The 19,499-nt window shown below is 43.4% G+C and overlaps 1 protein-coding gene across 1 annotated transcript in view; it reads right to left on the bottom strand.

Moving 5' to 3' along the window:
- The window catches only part of LOC121288294 (netrin-3-like), a 251,320-nt gene that overhangs the window by 142,418 nt on the left and 89,403 nt on the right, over positions 1 to 19,499 (bottom strand). The window contains exon 3 of the mRNA XM_041206820.1: positions 5,038 to 5,226. Coding sequence (XP_041062754.1) covers positions 5,038 to 5,226 — 189 coding nt within the window. The remainder of the gene's footprint in view (positions 1 to 5,037; positions 5,227 to 19,499) is intronic.

Genomic DNA, 19,499 nt, shown 5'->3' with positions numbered 1-19,499 from the left:
ACCACAAACTGCATCATGCAGACCACAGCACACAGACTAGACCACAGCATGCAACATGCAGACCGCAGATCGAAGCAAGCAGCATGCAGCTTGCAGCATGCAGGCCACAAACCGCAGCACGTAACCCATATCACATAGACCGCAGAATGCAGACCACAGAATGCAGCACGCAGGCCACAGTATATAGACCATAACATGCAGACCGCAGCACGCAGACCACAGACGACAGCACACGGACCACAAGGTACAAATCACAGCCACAGACCACAGCACGCAGACCACAGCACGCAGACCACAGGCTGCAGCATGCAGATTACAGCACATAGCATGCAGGCCACAGACTGTAGCATGCAGACCCCAGGCCACAGCATGCAGACCACAGCACGCAGCGCACAGACTACAGCACACAGGCCACAGTGCGTGGACCACAGAATACAGCACGTGGACTACAGCATGCAGGCCACAGCACGCAGACCACAGCATGCAGACCACAACACGCAGACAACACACAGACCACAACACTTAGACCGCAACACGCAGACCTCAGCATGCAGACCTTAGCACATATAGACCACAAGTCACAGCACGCAAATCACAGGTGACAGACCACAGACCAGAGCACGCAGACCAGAACACACAGACCAAAGCGTGCAGCATGCAGACCACAAACCACAGCATGCAGATTGCAGCACACAGATCACACACTGCAACACACAGACCGCAGCAAGCAGCACAAAGCATACAGCACACAAATGGCATCAGGCAGCACATAGCACGCAGATCACAGCACATAGCACGCAGACTGCAGACCGCAGCACGCAGCACACAGCAGTGTGGGAAAATAGGAGAGCAGATGTAGACGATTAGGTGAAAGAAGTGAAGTGGCACCAAACTGAGGTTATAAAAGCTCGGGAGTTATATAGGAAGAAAACACTGAGGGGTTAGGGAGTTGCATGGAGGGAAATAGAAAGTTACATGGAGAGAGGTAGGGAGTCACATGTAGGGAGGTAGGGAGTTACTCAGAAAGAGATAGGAAATTACACGTAGGGAGGTGTGAGTTACATGAAAGAGGTAGAGGGTTACATGGGGGAAGGTAGGGAGTTACACAGAGAGAGCTAAAGAGTTACATGGAGGGAGATAGGGGGTTACACAAAGAAAGGTGGGGAGTTACATGGAGGGAGATTGGGAGCTACATGAAGGAAAGTAGGGAGTTACATGAAGGAAAGTAGAGAGTTACACAAAGAAAGGTGGGGAGTTACATGGAGGGAGATTAGGAGCTACATGAAGGAAAGTAAGGAGTTACATGATGCAAAGTAGGGAGTTACACAGAGAAAGGTAGGGAGCTACATGGAGGGAGGTTGGGAACTACATGAATGAGGTAGCGAGTTACACAGAGGGAGATAGGGAGTTACACAGCTTTAGATGCTGGAGCTAAATGTTTGAGTTGGAGACTGTGCGAGGACTGTGAATTTTAATTCAGTTTGGAAGAAGGAGCAGGATAGGACCACAGGAAAGGCTGCTAATGGAAACCAGAGGGAAATGGTTTGAAGAAACACAGTGGAGCAATGTTCTTGGGCTAGTAACCCAGACAACCTGAGTTAAGGCAGTTGAGAATTTCAAAGCTGGAACTGACCATAAGGAATTGTACTAAAATCCCAACTTCACTATAACAACATTTATATAGCACCCTTTAAGTAGTAAAATGTCCCAATGTTCTTCACAGGAGTGACTATCAAACAAAATTTGACACTGACCACCTAAGGAGATATTAGGACAAATGAATAAAAGCTTGGTCAAAGAGGCAGGTTTTAAGAATTGTCTTAAAGGAAGAAGGCAAGTTAGAGAGGTGGAGAGATTTAGGGAGGGAATTTCAGAGCTTAGGGTCCAGGCAGCTGAAGGCACAGTCACCATTGGTGGAGCAATTAAAATTGTGGATGAGCAAGAGGCCAGATTTGGAGGAAGTTATAGAGATAGAGAGGAGCAAGGACATAATTAAAGGAGGTAAGAAGCAGGTGAGCAGCAGCTGAGAAATCTCCCCAGCAAAACACACAGAGAGACAATTAAATAGTCACATATAGAAGGCACAAGCATTGAGATAGAAGGATAGCAAGAACAAAAAGAGAAAGAAAATGTGTGTGTGTGTGAGTGAGAGAGAGAATATCAGCGAAGCATCCTCTACCCAGCAATAGATTGTCAGGAATGAGTAATCTAGTAATGATGCAGGATCCCTTTTCCAAACGCTTTTCCTCCCAGTTTCTGATCTCCAGCTATGCAAGATTATCCTCTGTACTTCAAACACTCACCACTCATAGCCCAACACCACTTAGATTCAACAGGTACTCCACACTTCACAAATACTGTCTCTCAAATCTCAAAATTGCTTCTAAGTTTTCCAAATTTGTCTAAATCTTTTAATCAATGTATTTTACTTAGTGACAGTACAGGATCCAGGTAGAGTACTGCAAAAACCCAGCACATCCTGGCAAATATATACTGGTGCAGCTGGTGAGGATGGGAACTGCAGCGTGCAGTTTCACAGTCATCTCCCACCCTGCAATCAGAGAACGGCTGTTACAGGAACCCCAGTGTTATCCATTTCAGCACATCCATCTGCTGAGCAGCAGCGCTGGGTATATACTGACTGGCTACCTAGGAATGAGTTACAGGCTGGAATCTAATCAAGGGGTTCACACTCACTAGATACACAATTTGGGGACCTGGTTGTGAGCTATAAGCTGGGACCTAATCAAGCAATTCAGGGGCTGGAGGGGGGAGGGGAGAAATTATATATAGAACGCCAGATACCTGGCAGTAAATTACAGACTGAAAACTAATTAAGGGGTTTGGGAGTTTAATATATAGAATAACAGATACCCAGAAGTGAGGTGAATGCTGGAATCTAATAAAGGGATTTGATTGAGTGTATATATAGAACAACAGATGCTTGGGAGTTAATTATATTCTGGAATCTAATCGAGGGGTTTGGGGGTGAGTTTATATGTAGAATAACTAATACTCGGGAGTGCATTACAGCTGGAAGCTAATTGAGGGGTGCAGGGGTTATGGGTTTATATATAGAATAACAGATATCTGGGTGTGAGTTACAGGCTGGAATCTAATTTATAGTTCACTGGGTGGTGTTGTTTATTGGAAAATCCAGTGCAGTCCAGAAAATACATAATCCTGAGATCCATTTCATTGTTTATTCTGCTTATTTGCTGCATCTCTTACTGTAGAAAAACTCAGCATTTCAGTCCTTACAAGAGGTTGTGTAAAACTAGAAGTTTATTTTGAATTTTGCAAAGCTGATATTTTACAGCTTTACAAAGCTGACACATCGTGGTACTATCAGAGGTTCCCTGTCAGGATTGGTCTGTGTTCAGTTACAGTCTGAACATCCTGGTAACCTATCACGCATCAAGGGGAAATGGATCTTGCTTAAGATTGCTGGGCTGGTTGTGCTGATCATGTCCTGGTCAATAATATAAAGGAAAAGATTGTAAAACATATCTTCCTACTGTCCTTGCCAAACTTATAGGTATTAGGCGATCTGACATGAGCCCGTCCATTTGATTGACATTGTGAAGGGGTCTATCTGAGGCAGTTGATGATATTTATTAATTACTAATGGTCCGCTCCCTTTATTGGGATTGACTTAGTAAAAATAAAGTTATTAATGATTCCCTGGGCAATTTTTCAGAATGTTTCCAAGCGGTGGTTGGGAACTTTGAAAAATGGTGGCTAAAAGGTAAAAGCTAAAGGAAATCAAAGAAACTTTGAAGTAGTACTTCAAAAGAGAGTATTGAAATTAAAAGTTTCAGATTAAGAAATGTTCAGTTGAACAGATGTAATATTTACCAGGGATATTGCATTGTTAACTACTAGCCTGTCTCTGAATGTAAAGTAACATTGTACAGATAACAGGAGCAAGATTTATTAATTCAAGTGTAGACGGCACGCACAGAAAGGAAATAATGATTTGCCACAGGTATCAAGAAAGCCAGGTCTCACTCAAGAGTACACTGGCTAAGCCACTAAAGGAAGAGGTGTGTTTGTTTAATGGAAATGTTCAGGGGAATAATGGTATATTGAATATAAACTGTAAACCTAGCCTTGTTAACTGAGCTTCATTCTGATGCTGTCATTAATAAAACCCACCACTGATTGAGCTATTCTGATGTATTAAATTATGATGCTTTACAATAGTCTAGGATAAGCATTTCTATTCTTAATTAACCTCTGTGTTTTACATTACCTGCAATGAGTAGCAAGTAGGAACTAATTACAACCTAGTTAGCACTGCACTGTGCTCCTATTGTGGATTGTGTAATAATTAACATAATTTGGATAGGTTATGTGAGACAGTCTAAAGGTGAGAACTAATTCAGGCCTCATAAATTTAGGGATTTCAACCCAATGTTCTAATGTGTGCTTGTTAGAAGGGGAGCAGGGAGCAATGCTAACTCCTATTTTACATGATTTAATGTTCATTTACAGCCCAAGGGACTGATTATGGATTTAAAACTTCAAATGACATAGCCCCTTTCCCTAAGTAGGTTTATAAAAAGTGGTCCATAATGCCACAAAATGGTTTCTTCCAGTTTATTACCCAGTGACACACACTGCAGAGTGACAAGCATCCTGACATTTTAATCAGTGGTAAGGCACCATCCCCAGCTCTTGGAACCTTCTTACCTGCGTGTTAGAGAGCTTTGCCCAGAAACCAAGCCTGGGCATTATAGCAACATTATAGCCCTATCCATGAGATCTTAAAACCGTAAATCAGGATTGAAAATTTCCACACTATCTGTTTGTCCATTCCTTTGCATGTATGAGTATCTACCAATTTGTATCAATACACATTTTAGAGTGAAAGTTTATCTGTCGATCTGCCCATGTGCCCATCTGTCCATCACTGTCTATCAATCCCTGTGTCTCTGAACCCACCCGTGTCCACTCACACATGTCTGTGTGTGCATGCTCACGTGGTTGCAACCTGGACGTTGTCCTTTTGTTGGATGGGAAGTCCCTACATACCTCTGCATGCCTTTCGATGAGTAATAACCTTGGTGAGGTCTCGGTAGAATCCTTCCTTACAGTAATGGCAATGTCGACCTGCAGTGTTGTGTCGACAATTTAGGCAAACACCTCCACTCTTTCGGCCAGAGAGTTTGTACAGCTCCATGTTGAATCGGCACCTCCGGGCGTGCAGGTTGCAGCTACAAGCTAAAGAAGAAAGAATAAGGCTAGTATCAAAATCACTTTGAGACACAATGGGGGGTGATTTGGACTTTGACCAAACTTATAGCAATAGGCAATATACATTGAGGTGTAGGACGGGTGGTGATCTGATATCACCCAAAATTACGCCTAATGTGTTTAACTAAAGAAAAAGAAGAAACTCACATTTCTATAGCATCTTTCACATCTTCAGTACATCTCAAAGCACTTCACAGCCAATGAAGGTCTTTGAAGTGTAGTCACTGTTGTAATGTAGGAAAACACAGCAGCAACTTTATACAGAGCAAGATCCCACAAAAGGTAATGTGATAAATGAGAAAGTACTCTATGTTTCAGGTAATATTAGTTGGGGGATAAATGTTGGTCAGGGAAAATTTTAATATAAAAAAAGAGTTTCACCTGATTCTGAAGATGAATTGGATCATTTACATTGTAAGCAAGAGCTTGCAGCAAACAGCATTTCAAAAAATAACCAGTGTTCCTGGATGGCTTTTATAGGGTATATATCTCCATATGTCATAGGTGTCAGCGTGGCTCAGTAGACAGAAGGGTGTGGATTCAAATTTCACTACAGAGACCTAAGCACATAATCCATGCTGACACACTCAGGTCAGCACTGAGGAAAGACTGTAATATCTGCAGGTCAGTACTGAAGGAATGCCACACTGTTGGACAGACAGTACTGAGAGAATGCTGCATAAGTGAAGGAGCAGCACTGAGTGTGCACTGCACTGGTGGCAGAGCCGTATTGAGGGAGCGCTGCACCATTGAAGGGACAATGCTGAGTGCTGCGCTGGTGGAGGGGCAGTACTGATTGAATGCTGCACTGGTGGAGGGCCTGTACTGAAGTTGTGCTGCACTGATGGATGGGCAGTATTGACGGTTTGCTGCATTTTCAGACAGGCAGTACTGAAGGAGCGTTGCACTTGCTGAGGGGCAGTACTGAGGGAGCACAGCACTGTCAGAGGGCTAGTACTGAGGGATCACTATACCATGAGAGGGACAATACTGAGGGAGCATCTCACTTTTGAAGGGGCAGTAGAAAAGGAGTGCCACACTGTCGGGAGGTCAGTATTGAGGGAGCACTGCACTGTCAGAGGGCTGGTACTGAGGAAGCACTGTACTGTGAAGGGCAAATACTGAGGAAGAGCAGTGCTGAGGGAGGGTTGCACTGAGGGAGGGTCAGTACTGAGGGAGCATTGCATTGTCAGAGGGGCAGTACTGAGTGAGCAACACACTGTTGGAGGGGCAGTAAGGAGGGAATGCTGCACTCTCAGAGAGTTGGTACTAAGAGACTGTCGCACGTCAAAGGGTCAGTACTGAGGGAGCACTATACTGTGAGAGGGACAATACAGAGGCAGTACTATATTGTTGGAAGAGCAGTACTGAGGGAGTATTGCACTGCCGGAGGGTCAGTACTGAGGTAGCACTGTACTGTGTGTTACAAATATGTAATTTAGAAGTTTGTTATGCTTTGGGACTCTGTTTAATTTAAGGTAAAATGAAGCAGTGAAGGGAGCATGTGACCTGCTCCAAATTCTGCTTGACAAGTGTAGGTTGTTTGGTTACTATGGAAACATTGAGGCTCAGGTAGTTTTACTGGGAAGAAGCTGCAAGATGTTCACACCTATAGACAATAACAAGATCAATTGTGATGACTGTGGGTAAACCGTTAGTCTCCAAGACTCATACAGAGGTGTTAGGAATGTTAGGTTTTAGAAATGCTCATACTTTAAACTGTCTATTTAATTCCAAGATAAAATGAAGTTGGGGGTTTAGAAGATAGTTAATTAGCATATTTAACTGAATACAAGTCCATACGATTCATATTGCCATGTAATTGGGACTTTGAGAGGGGAACAGGGCACAGAAAGCCATTATGGTATCGGCTTACATGGTTTTCTAAAGATATCCCTGAACCTCACAGACAGGTCTGTCTGCAAGAATCAAAGAGAGAGAGAGAGCAGAGAGATAGAAGCATCCAGCCTCTATTGTTCACCATGCAGAATGAGGGTGGGAGTTTGTGAGGACTTAAACAAGGTTGACAATACACCAAGCTTTGGCTAGAGGGAGGAATTCCCAGGGTAACCCTCCCCATGAAAGTCAACTCGGGGGTTAGAAGTTATTTGGCTGGAAAAGGGAAGAAGGAAGCACACCATCAGAGTTGAAAATAGCTTTGGACTGGTTTCTGGAGAATGAAGTGTCCACTTCTGGGACGGAGTAAAATATAACTATGGTGGGGGGGATTTAAGTTATTATTATTATTATATTAAGTCGTTATTCAAGTTAAATGGGGGATCTTTGATGCAATTTGAGTACAAGTTGCCTACTGAATAGTATTTAGACAAAGTTGCTTTTAGTTTGTTTATTACAGTAAAAGTCTTAAAACTTGAAACCTTGTTATGTGATCTTTTCAGTTAGTCACTGGAATTCAATTCTTTTTAAAAGTTATATGTCTGTATGGGAATCAGAACATATGAGAAGGATAGTGCTGAGAGAGCACTCCACAGTCAGAGAGGTAATACTGAGAGAGCACGGCACTGGTGTCCTTGTCAATATTTGTCTCTCAACCAACATCCTTAAAAAAAAACAGATCATTTGCTTGATATCAGTTTGAGGGAGCTTGCTGTACAAAATTATCTGCTGTGTTTCCTACATTGCCACAGTGGCTACACTTCAAAGGACTTTGTTGACTGTGATAGGCTTTGAGATGTTCTGAGGTCATAAAAGATGCCATAGAAATCATTGCATGGTTACAGCACAGAACAAGTTCATTCAGCCCATCGTGTCTGTGCCAGCTCTCTGTTAGAGCAATTGTCCCTCTCCCCTGGCTTTTCCTCGTAGCCCCGCAATTTTTCTTTCTCTTCAGATAATAACCCAATTCTCTTTTGAAAGCCACGATTGAATCTGCCTCTGCCAATCTGAGGTAGTGCATTCAAGATCCTAACCATTTGCTGAATAAAAAAGGTTTTCTTTATGCCGCCATTGCTTCTTTCCCCAATCACATTAAAGTGGGGTCCTCTGGTTCTGGACCCTTCCATCAATGGGAATAATCTCTCCCTATCTGCTCTGTCTACTCCCTTCATGATTTTGAACACCTCTGATCAATCTCTTCACAATCTCCTCTCCTCCTGGGAGAACAACCAAAACTTGTCTAAACAATCCACGCAACTGAAGCTCCCTAGAACCATTCTTGTGAATCTTTACCATTCTCGTGAATCTTTTCTGCACCCTCTCAAATCTCTTCACATTCTTCCTAAAGTGTGATACCCAGAACTGGACACAGTACTCCAGTTGAGGCCGAACCAGTGTTTTATAAAGGTTGATCATAATTTCCTTGCTTTGGTACTCTATTTATAAAGCCCAGGATCCAGTATGCCTTATTAACAACTCATTCAAGCTGCTCTGCCATCTTCAATGATTTGTGCACGTATACCCCCAGTTCCTCTACTCCTGCACCCCCTTTAAATTGTATCCTTTAGTTTTATTTTGCCATTTCCCATTGTTCCTTTCAAAATAAATCACTTCACACTTCCCTGTGTTAAGTTTCATCTGCTAATTGTCTGCCTATCCATCAACCTGTCTGTGTTCTTGAAGTTTACAGGTATCCTCCTTACAGCTTACAATACTTCCAAATTTTGTGTCATCCATAAATTTTGCCCTGTACACGAAAGGCGAGGTCATTATTAAATACCAAGAAGAGCAGGGGTCCTAACACAGACCCCTGGGGAATCCCCTATAAACATTCCTCTTATCCAAATAACAACCGTTCACCACTACTCTCTGTTTCCTGTTACTCAGCCAATTTCATATCTATGTTGTAATTGTCCCTCTTATTCCATGAGCCAAAACTTTGCTCACAAGTCTGTTATGATGAACTTTATCAAATGCTTTTTGCAAGTCCAACTACATTATCCTCATCAACCTTCTCTGCTACCGCATCAAAGAACTCAAGCAATTTGGTTAAACATGGGGCAGAATTTTACAGCCCTGTTTCGGGAGGGACGGGGCCATAAAATGCGGTGAGTCATTATAAATCCCATTGACAACATCGGGAATGTAAAATCCCGCTGTCGTAAAATTCTGCCCACGATTTTCCTTTAACAAATCCATGCTAGCTTTCCTTAATTAACCATATTGGCAAACTGACTGTTAATTTTGTCCCGAATTATTGTTTCTAAAAGCTTTCCCACCACTGAGCTTAAATACTAGTTTTCCTCTTTTTTCTTTATTGAATAGATATTATATTATGTATTGCACATATTAAACATCAATTGAGCATATAATGCATCTCTATATTTAATATACCATATACAATATTTTGGATAAGTAATATATTATTTATTACATTATAGTACATTGACTGTGTTGAGAAATGTTTATACTGCATCTGTAGATTATGAGTGATGCATCTTTATATTTTTGTATATAATTTATTATATTTTGGCAAGCTATACATCAGGTTTTGGACTGTATAATGCTTTTAGATGTTGCACCTAGAAGACATCATTATATTGAGAATATAATACATTATCTATAAACAGGGTTCAAAATACATGGGGACGGAAGGCGAAGTTGCCCTCAAAAACCTCCAAAACGCCTGTGGAAAATTAATAATGGAGTGAAAAATTAGAAAAAAATTGTCCCACTCTGTGGAAGAGACAGGATCTGTAAGGAGCTGTTCTTCCAATCACAAATTCTGTCCTCCCAAGCTGCTCCAGCTCCTCCAATCACAGATTCTGTCCTCCCAAGCTGCTCCAGCTCCTCCAATCACAGATTCTGTCTCTCCCCAGCTGCTCCAGCTCTCCAAGTCACAGGTTCCCTCTCTCCTGCTCTTGCTGATCCTCGAAAGACAAAATCTATGACTGGAGGAGCAGCAAGGATGAGAGACAAAGAATCTGTGATTGGAGGAGCTGGAGCAGTTATTCTGGCTGTTCCCACTGCTACCATCACCAATCATTTTGAGAGCAGGCCATTTTGAAGGGAGGTAAGAAATGGCTCCAGTTGTTAGGCTTAGGGAAGGGTTGCGTTTGCGTTTACAGTGGGGTTAGAAAAAATAGGTAGGTTAACTACTTTAGGCTCTGATTTTTTTTTTAACCATTGAATCTGCACAACGTCTGACCCTGCCATTTCAGAGCATGTACCACATCCAGGGCAGTGACTGCCCTGTTTTGTAGGTGACTAAATTCCTGATGATGTTCTCCAGAAAGACCTTCAGGGTATTTAGGGTGATGGCTTTTTGTGTGTAGGGATGTGTGTCAGTTATTTAGATAAATACTTTTGTTGCTAGCTTAGGCCGTTGTTTCCTTGTGCCAATTTAAATACCATGGCTTCTAGGAAATTAATTCTTTCCTTGTGTGTTGTGACTTTAAGTTTAATGGAGGGGTGTTGATTATTGAGAATATTAATGAGTTTTTCTAGTTCCGCTTCTGTGTTCGTCCATATGTCATCCAAATATCTATAATAATGGGCAGCCTGGGACACTTTTTAAATACACTCTATTCCCACTCTGCCATGTATATGTTTGCCTAGGCTGGGGCAAATTTCTTATCTGTTGCTGTACCTAAATGTAGTAACGGGATTATAGTTTCATCTGGCTTGTCAGGCTGAGGAAATTTATTAATGGTATTTCGAGTAGCCGGTATACCTTTGTCTGTTTCTATATTTGTGTACAGAATTTCAAAGACCATTGTAAACATATGGCATTCGGGAGTACGATTAATGAGTTAGCCACCTCTATTGAGTGGTATGTGTTTTTAGTGTAACTAGGATGCCTCTATGCTAAGGGGTTCCAATCTATGTCTCATTAGAGCACAGGGAGGTGCAGTAACTTGGAAAAAATATCACTGAAATGTAAAGTATGTGTGAATTAAACCATTCATTATTTGATGGTTAATATAGTGCTGCAGAATTATTTCACGTTTGTCAGCACTCACTTTAAAAAGAAGTATTGAGGGGAAAGAAACTTAAAATTGGCAGAACAAAACCAAAGAGTGCTGTTGATATCTGTGCTACCTTATCAATTCAAGGAAGGAAACCCTGAAAAAAAGACACAAATACAGAAGGTGATGTTACTATGTGACTGCATCACTTAATAAAGGGTTTAGTAAGAATGCAAAAGGAGCCCCGACAACCAAAAAGGAACACCCAAAAATCAACAAATAGCCATCGAGACAATCTCAAGCAGAGCCCCTGGGGGGAGAAAGAAATTATTTTGATGCTTGCTGCTGAATACTATCAACATCCTGGGAGTAACCATTTACTGGAAACTAAACTGGATCAGCCATATAAATACTGTGACTACAAGTGCAGGTCAGAGGCTGGGAATTCTGCAATGAGTAACTCACCTCCTGACTCCCCAAAGCCTGTCCACCATCTACAAGGCACAAGTCAGGAGTGTGATGGAATACTCTTCACTTGTCTGGATGAGTGCAGCTCCAACAACACTCAAGAAGCTCTGCACCGTCCAGGACAAAGCAATTCACATGATTGGCACCCCATCCGCCACCTTAAACTTTCACTCCCTTCACCACCAATGCACAGTGGCAGTAGTACATACCATCGACAAGATGCACTGCAACAACTCACCAAGGCTCCTTCAACAGCACCTTCCATGCCCATGACCTCCACCACCTAAAAGAACAAGGGCAGCAGATGCATGGGAACGCTGCCAAGTTCCCTGCAACTAACACACAATCCTGAATTATTGGAAATATGTTGCCATTCCTTCATTGTCGCTGGGTCAAATCCTGGAACTCCCTTCCTAACACTGTGGGTGTCACCATGGTGACATACATAAACTGGGTACCTTGCAGACCCAGGCTAAACTGCAGGAGACCTACACCACATAAACTGCAGCGGTTCAAGAAATCAGCTCACCACCATCTTCTCAAGGGCAATTAGGGAGGGACAATAAATGCTGGCCTAGCCAGCAAAACTCACATCCTGTGAACAAGTAAATAACAAAAAGATTGCTCGATACAGTGCTAATATACTGTTCTATATACTGCTCAATATGTGGCTTAATATACAATTTATTATATTGCTTGATATACTGCTTTATATATTGCTCAATGTACTGCTCAATATACAGTTCAATGTACTGCTCAAGAATATACTGCTCGGTATCCAATGTACTGCTCAATGTGCTGCTCAAGAATATGCTGCTCAAGAAAATACTGCTCAATATACTGCTTGATATACTGCTCGATATACTGCCCAATATACAGCTCAATATACTGCTCAAGAATATACTGCTGAACATACTGATCGATAAATTGCTCAGGGGGAGGCAATGGCATAGTAGTATCGCTAGTATAGTAAGCCGGAGACCCAGGGTAATGTCCTGAGGACCCGGGTTAGAATCCCACCACAGCAGATGGTGAAAAATCTGGAATTATAAGTCTAATGATGGAACCATTGTTGTAAAAACCCATCTGGTTCACTAATGCCCTTTAGGGAAGGAAACCTCCTGCTGATTACCATGTACTGCTCTCCCTCAGTTGATGAATCAGTGCTCCTCCATGTTAAGCACCACTTGCAGGAAGCACTGAGGGTGGCAAGGGTGCAGAATGTACTCTGGGTGGGGGACTTCAATGTCCATCACCAAGAGTGGCTCAGTATCACCACTACTGACCGAGCTGGCCAAGCCCTAAAGGACATAACTGCTAAATTGGGTCTGCGGCAGGTGGTGAGGGAACTGACAAGAGGGAAACACCTCACCAACCTGCCCGCCACAGATGCATCTGTCCATGACAGTATTGGTAGAAGTGAACACCGCACAGTCATTGCGGAGACAAAGTCCTGCCTTCACATTGAGGATACCCTCCATCATGTTGTGTGGCACTACCAGCGTGCTAAATGGGATAGATTTCAAACAGATCTAGCAACTCAAGACAGGGCATCCATAAGGCACTGTGGCCCATTAGCAGCAGCAGAATTGTCCTCAAACACAATCTGTAACCTCATGGCCTGTCGTATCCCCCACTCTACCATTACCATCAAGTCAGGAGATCAACTCTGGTTCAATGAAGAATGCAGGAAGACATGCCTGGAGCAGCACCAGGCATACCTAAAAATGAGGTGTCAACCTGGTGAAGCTATAACACAGGCCTACTTGCATGCCAAACAGCATAAGCAGCAAGTAATAGACAGGGTTAAGCGATCCCACAACCTACGGATCAGATCTAAGCTCTGTAGTCCTGCCACATCTAGTTGTGAATGGTGGTGGACAATTAAACAACTCACTGGAAGAGGAGGAGGAGGCTCCACAAATATCCTTATCCTCAATTGTGGAGGAGCCCAGCACATCAGTGCAAAAGATAAGGCTGAAGCATTTGCTACAATCTTCAGTCAGAAGTGCCGAGTGGATGATCCATCTCAGCCTCTTCCAGAAGTCCCCAGTATCACAGATGCCAGTCTTCATTTGATTCACTCCACATGACATCAAGGAACGGTTGAAGGCACTGGATACTGCAAAGGCTACTGGCCCTGACAATATTCCGACAATAGTTCCGAAGGCTTGTGCTCCAGAACTTGCTACGCCCCTAGCCAAGCTGTTCTGGTACAGCTACAACACTGGCATCTACCCAGCTACGTGGAAAATTGTCCAGGTATGTCCTGTACACGAAAAGCAGGACAAATCCAACCCAGCTAATTATCACCCCACAGCCTACTCTTCATCATCAGTAAAGTAACAGAAGTGGTCATCAACAGTGCTATCAAGTGGCACTTGCTTAGCAATAACCTGCTCAATGATGCCCAGTTTGGGTTCCACCAGGGCCACTCAGCTCCTGACCTTATTAAAGCCTTGGTTCAAACATGGACGCAAGAGCTGAATTCCCAAGGTGAGGTGAGAGTGACTGCCTTTGACATCAAGGCAGCATTTGACAGAGTGTGGCATCAAGGAACCCTAGCAAAACTGTGTCAATGGGAATCGGGGGAAAACTCGCCACTGGTTGGAGGCATACCTAGCACAAAGGAAAATGGTTGTGATTGTTGGAGGTCAGTCATCTCAGCTCTAGGACATCACTGCAGGGATTCCTCAGGGTAGTGTCCTTGGCCCAAACATCTTCAGCTGTTTCATCAATGACCTTCATTCCATCATAAGGTCAGAAGTGGGGATGTTCACTGATGATTGATTGCACGATGTTCAGCACCATTTGCGGCTCCTCAGATACTGAAGCAGTCCAAGTCCAAATGCAGCAAGACCTGGACAATATCCAGGCTTGGGCTGACAAGTGGCAAGTAACATTTGTGCCACACAAGTGTCAGGTAATGACCATCTCCAACAAGAGAGAATCCAACTGTCGCCCCATCCCCCCATTGATGCTCAATGGCATTACCATCAGTGAATCCCCCAATATCAACATCCTGGGCATTACCATTGACCAGAAACTGAACTGGCCTAGCCATATAAATACTGTGGCTACAAGAGCAGGACAGAGGCTAGGAATCCTGCTATGAGTAACACATCTCCTGACTCCCCAAAGCCTGTCCACCATCAACAAGGCACAAGTCAGGAGTGTGATAGAATACTCCCCACTTGCCTGGATGAGTGCAGCTCCAACAACAGTCAAGAAGCTTGACACCATCTAGGACATGCAGCCCACTTGATTGACACCACATCCACAAACCTTCACTCCTTCCACTACCAACACACAGTAGCAGCAGTGCATACCATCTACAAGATGCACTGTAGGAATTCACCAAGGCTCCTTTGACAGCACCTTTCAAACCCACTACCATTACCATCTAGAAGGACAAGGGTAGCAGATAGATGGGATTACTACCATCTGGAAGTTCCCCTCCAAGTCACTCACCATCCTGACTTGGAAATATATCCCCGTTCCTTCGCTGGGTCAAAATCCTGATACTCCCTCCCTAACAGCTCTGTGGGTGTACCTAGACCACAGGGACTGCAGCGGTTCAAGAAGGCAGCTCACCACCACCTTCTCAAGGGCAACTAGGGATGGGCAATAAATGCTGGCCCAGCCAGTGAAGTCCACATCCCGGGAATGAATAAAAAGTAAAGAATCGATGTATGATGTGATATGCCACTCTAATGTGCTGCTCAATGTACTTCTCAAGAATATACTGCTCAATATACTGCTTGATATACTGCTCAATGTATGGTGTGATATACCACTCTATTTACTGCACCATATACAGCTCGAAACTGTGCTCGCAATATGGCCCATTATAATGCTCAACATACAGTTGAATATGTTCCTCAATATATGGCACATATATGGAATATGTGCACAATGTTCTGCTCAATAGACAGCTCAATATACTGTCACCATATGTCTTAAAATACTGCCCCATATACTGTTCAATTTACTACTCTATACACTGCTCCATTTACTGCTCGATATATTGTTTCATAAATTGATTTATATATGGCTCAATTTATTGATCGATATACAGCGCGATAGCTAAATAGACAGCTCAGTATATTGTCTGATAAACTGCTTAATAAGCTGCTCAATACACTGTTCAATATGCAGCTTAACATAATGCTCAATATATCATTTGATATATTACTCAATGTACTTCTCAATATACTGCTCAATATTCAGCTCGATATACCATTCAATGTGCTGCTCAATAAATTGCTTCATATACTGCTCAATGCACTGCTAAATATACAACTCAGTATAATGCTCAGAATACTACTCAGTATACTGCTAAATATTCTGCTCAATATAATGCCCATTATACAGCCTGATATAGTGCTTGATATAGTGCTTAATATCGTGCTTGATATACTGCTCAGTGTGTCTCAGCTGGATCTCTTTTTTTAATTTACTGGCTAGGCCAGCAGTTATTGCCCATCCCTAGTTGCCCCTGAGAAGGTAGTGGTGAGCTGCCTTCTTGAACTGCTGCAGTATATTAAGACGTAGGTACACCACGACACTGCCAGGGAGGGAGTTCCAGGATTTTGACCCAGCAACAGTGAAGGAACGGCAACATATTCCCAAGTCAGGATGGTGAGTGGCTTGGAGGGGAAATTCCAGGTGGTTGTGTTCTGCCCTTTACCATCTAGATGGTAGAGGTCGTGGGTTTGGAAGGTGCTGTCTAAAGAGTCTTGGTGAATTCCTGCAGTGCATCTTGTAGATGGCACACGCTGCTGCCACTGTTCGTCGGTGGTGGAGGAAGTGAATGTTTGTGGATGGGGTGCCAATTAAGTGGGCTGCTTTGTCCTGGATGTTGTCAAGCTTCTTGAGTGTTGTTGGTGCTGCACTTATCCAGGCAAGTGGAGAGTATTCCATCACACTCCTGACTTGTGCCTTGTAGATGGTAGACAGGCTTTGGGGAGTCAGGAGGTAAGTTAACCAGATGTACCACCCTCAACAGTGTCCTTATCACTCGCAGCTATCACAGTGCAGACTGTGACACTGACCACTCTCTGGTGTGTAGCAAGGTCAGGCTTCAGCAAGGGAAACTATACCACTCCGAGAAGAAAGTTCATCCTTGGATCAACGCTTGCCACTGACCCAGAAAGGACGCAGGAGATCTTCAACATCCTCGATCAGGCTCTTTCAGACAACAACGCCCGATCCAGAGTGCAGTGTCAATGTGGGATCATCTGCACAACACCATCTATAACGCTGCACTCACTGCATATGGGAAAATAAAGCAGAGGAATGCTGACTGGTTTGAAGCTCATTGGACTGAAATGGAGCCAGTCACTGCAACCAGAAGGACAGCCTTCATGAACCACAAGCAAGTTCTCAGCAAACAAAATCTAGATACCCTCAGAGCTGCCAGAATCAAGTCTCAGCAGACATCCTTGGCACTGTGCCAATCAATACTGGTTGAAACTCTGCAGCAGCATACAATCTGCTGCTGAATCCGGGAGTGCTGGAGGGATGTATGAAGGAATCAAGAAACAAAAGGCCAGCAGCAACCAAATCAACCTGTGAACACAAAAACAGGGATGAACTAGATGGAAAGGTGGTTGGAGCATTACTTGCACTCTGGACAATGGAGAACGTTGTCACTGAAGGAGCTCTCAGACCATCCCAGGCTTTCCTGTCATGGAGGAGCTGGACAGCAAGCCCAGCACACTAGAGCTCAGCAAGGTAATTGACTGTCTTGCCAGTGGCAAAGCTGTAGGAAACCTGAAATCTTTAAAAGTGGAAAACCAGCCTTGCTGCAACATCTCCATGAACTTCTGTGTCTCTGGTGAAAGGAAAGATCTGTGCTTCATGACATGCATAACGCAAAAATAGTCTACTTATACAGATCACAGTGACTGCAACAATTACCGAGACATCTCCTTGTTAAGTATTGGGGGGAAAGTCTTTGCTCATGTTGCTCTGACCAGATTGCAGGGTCTGTGAGCACACATTACCCTGAGTCTCAGTGCAGCTTTGAAGCTGGCAGTTCGACAGTTGACATGATTTTCTTACTTCAGCAGTTACAGGAGAAGAGCTGTAACAGCGCAGACCACTCTACATCGCTTTCATAGACCTCACCAAGGACTTTGACCTCATCAGCAGAGACGGTCTCTTTAAACTGCTGCAGAAAGTAGGCTGCCTACCTGCACTCTTGGGTCATATGTTCTTTCCACGAGAACATGCAGTTTCATCAGTCACAATGGAGCATCATTGGAGGCTTTCACTATCAGCAGTGGGATAAAGCAGTCTCCTTGCATCTCTTTGGCATGTTTTTCTCCGTGCTGCTATTGTGTGCTTTTGCAATTCAAATAAGGTTGTTAGCTGTTCAACTTGCCAAGACTGCGCACCAAGACTAAAGTGCGTCGTGTCATAGTTAGTGAGTTGCTGTTTGCTGATGACACTGTGCTGGCATCCCATACTGAAGTTCACTTGCAGCAGCTTATAATTTGGTTCTCCCAGGCCTGCAAGGAGTTTGGACTGACAATCCACCTCAGGAAGATCCAAGTTATGGACCAAAACATAGAGACTCTGCCTTCCGTCAACATTGACAACCTCACTCTGGAGGTCGTCGACAGCTTCACATTACTTGGATCAACAATTAGCAGCAACTGTCCCTTGATGCCGAAATCAGCACCAGGTTTGTCAAGGCCACAGCTGTCATCTCAAAATTAAGAAGTCAAGTGTGGACCAATAGCAAAGTAACAGAAAACACAAAGCTCCACATGTAGCAGGCTTGTGTTCTCAACACCCTCCTTTACAGTAGCGAAGCATAAACAACTTATGCAAGCCAAGAAAAGCAGTTGAACAGCTTCCACCTCCGCTGCCTCAGATGAATATTAGGCATCTCCTGGCAAGACAAAGTGCCGAATGTGGAAGTACACCAGTGCGCTGGGATCCCAGCATGTTTGCTGTCTTGAGTCAGCGGCAATTCTGTTGGCTGAGTCATGTGAGCCGAATGGATGATGGCCGCATCCCCAAAGACATGTTCTATGGTGAGCTTGCTATAGGCACAACATGTCACCCATGTCTGCGATACAACGATATCTGCAGGCAAGACTTCAAGTTGACCAGGATTTGAGTTGATGTATGGGATTCATCGCTGGTGACTGGAGTGCCTGGAGACAAGCAGTCAGGAAGAGCATGGAAAGAGCAGAGGACAAAAGAAAGGACCAGATGGTGGAAAAGAGGGCCTGTCGGAAGGAAAAATCATCAGTCGCCCTCAGGCCAACGCAATTCATCTGTGATAGCTGCGGAAGGAACTGTCACTGTTGAATCAGCCTCAACAGCCACACCAGATGATGTTCCACACAGAAGTGACAAAAGCAGTCCATCGTTTCCTAAGACGGTCAGATGCCATCCTACTGCTCAATATACTACACGATATATGGCTCAATAATCATTGTATTGCTCATTATATGGTGCAATATACCATTTGATTTACTGAATAATATGCTACTCAATACTCAGCTCACTAATGTTCAGTATACCACATGATAGACTGCTCAATGTGCTGTTCATTATATTGTTCAATTTGCAGCTCAATTTGCTGCTCAATATACTGCTCAATATTTTGCTCAATATACTGCTCCATATACTGCTTGATATGCTCTCCATATGCAGCTTGAAATACTGCTCAATGTACCGCTCAATATACTGCTTGATATAAGCTCTTTACACAGCTCAATATACTTCTCGATATACTGCTCAATAAATTGCTCGATATTCTGCCCCATAAACTGTTCAGCATATGGCTCTATATATAGTTCAACATACTGCTCATTATACTGCTTAATATATTCTTCAAATATATTATTCATATACTGCTTAATAAACTGCTTAATATTTTGCTCAACC

The sequence above is a fragment of the Carcharodon carcharias genome, chromosome 15 (genome assembly GCF_017639515.1).
Source record: "Carcharodon carcharias isolate sCarCar2 chromosome 15, sCarCar2.pri, whole genome shotgun sequence".
NCBI classification, from domain to species: domain Eukaryota; kingdom Metazoa; phylum Chordata; class Chondrichthyes; order Lamniformes; family Lamnidae; genus Carcharodon; species Carcharodon carcharias.
Note: the sequence above shows the minus strand (reverse complement) of the source record. Positions and strands in the feature narration are given on the sequence as shown.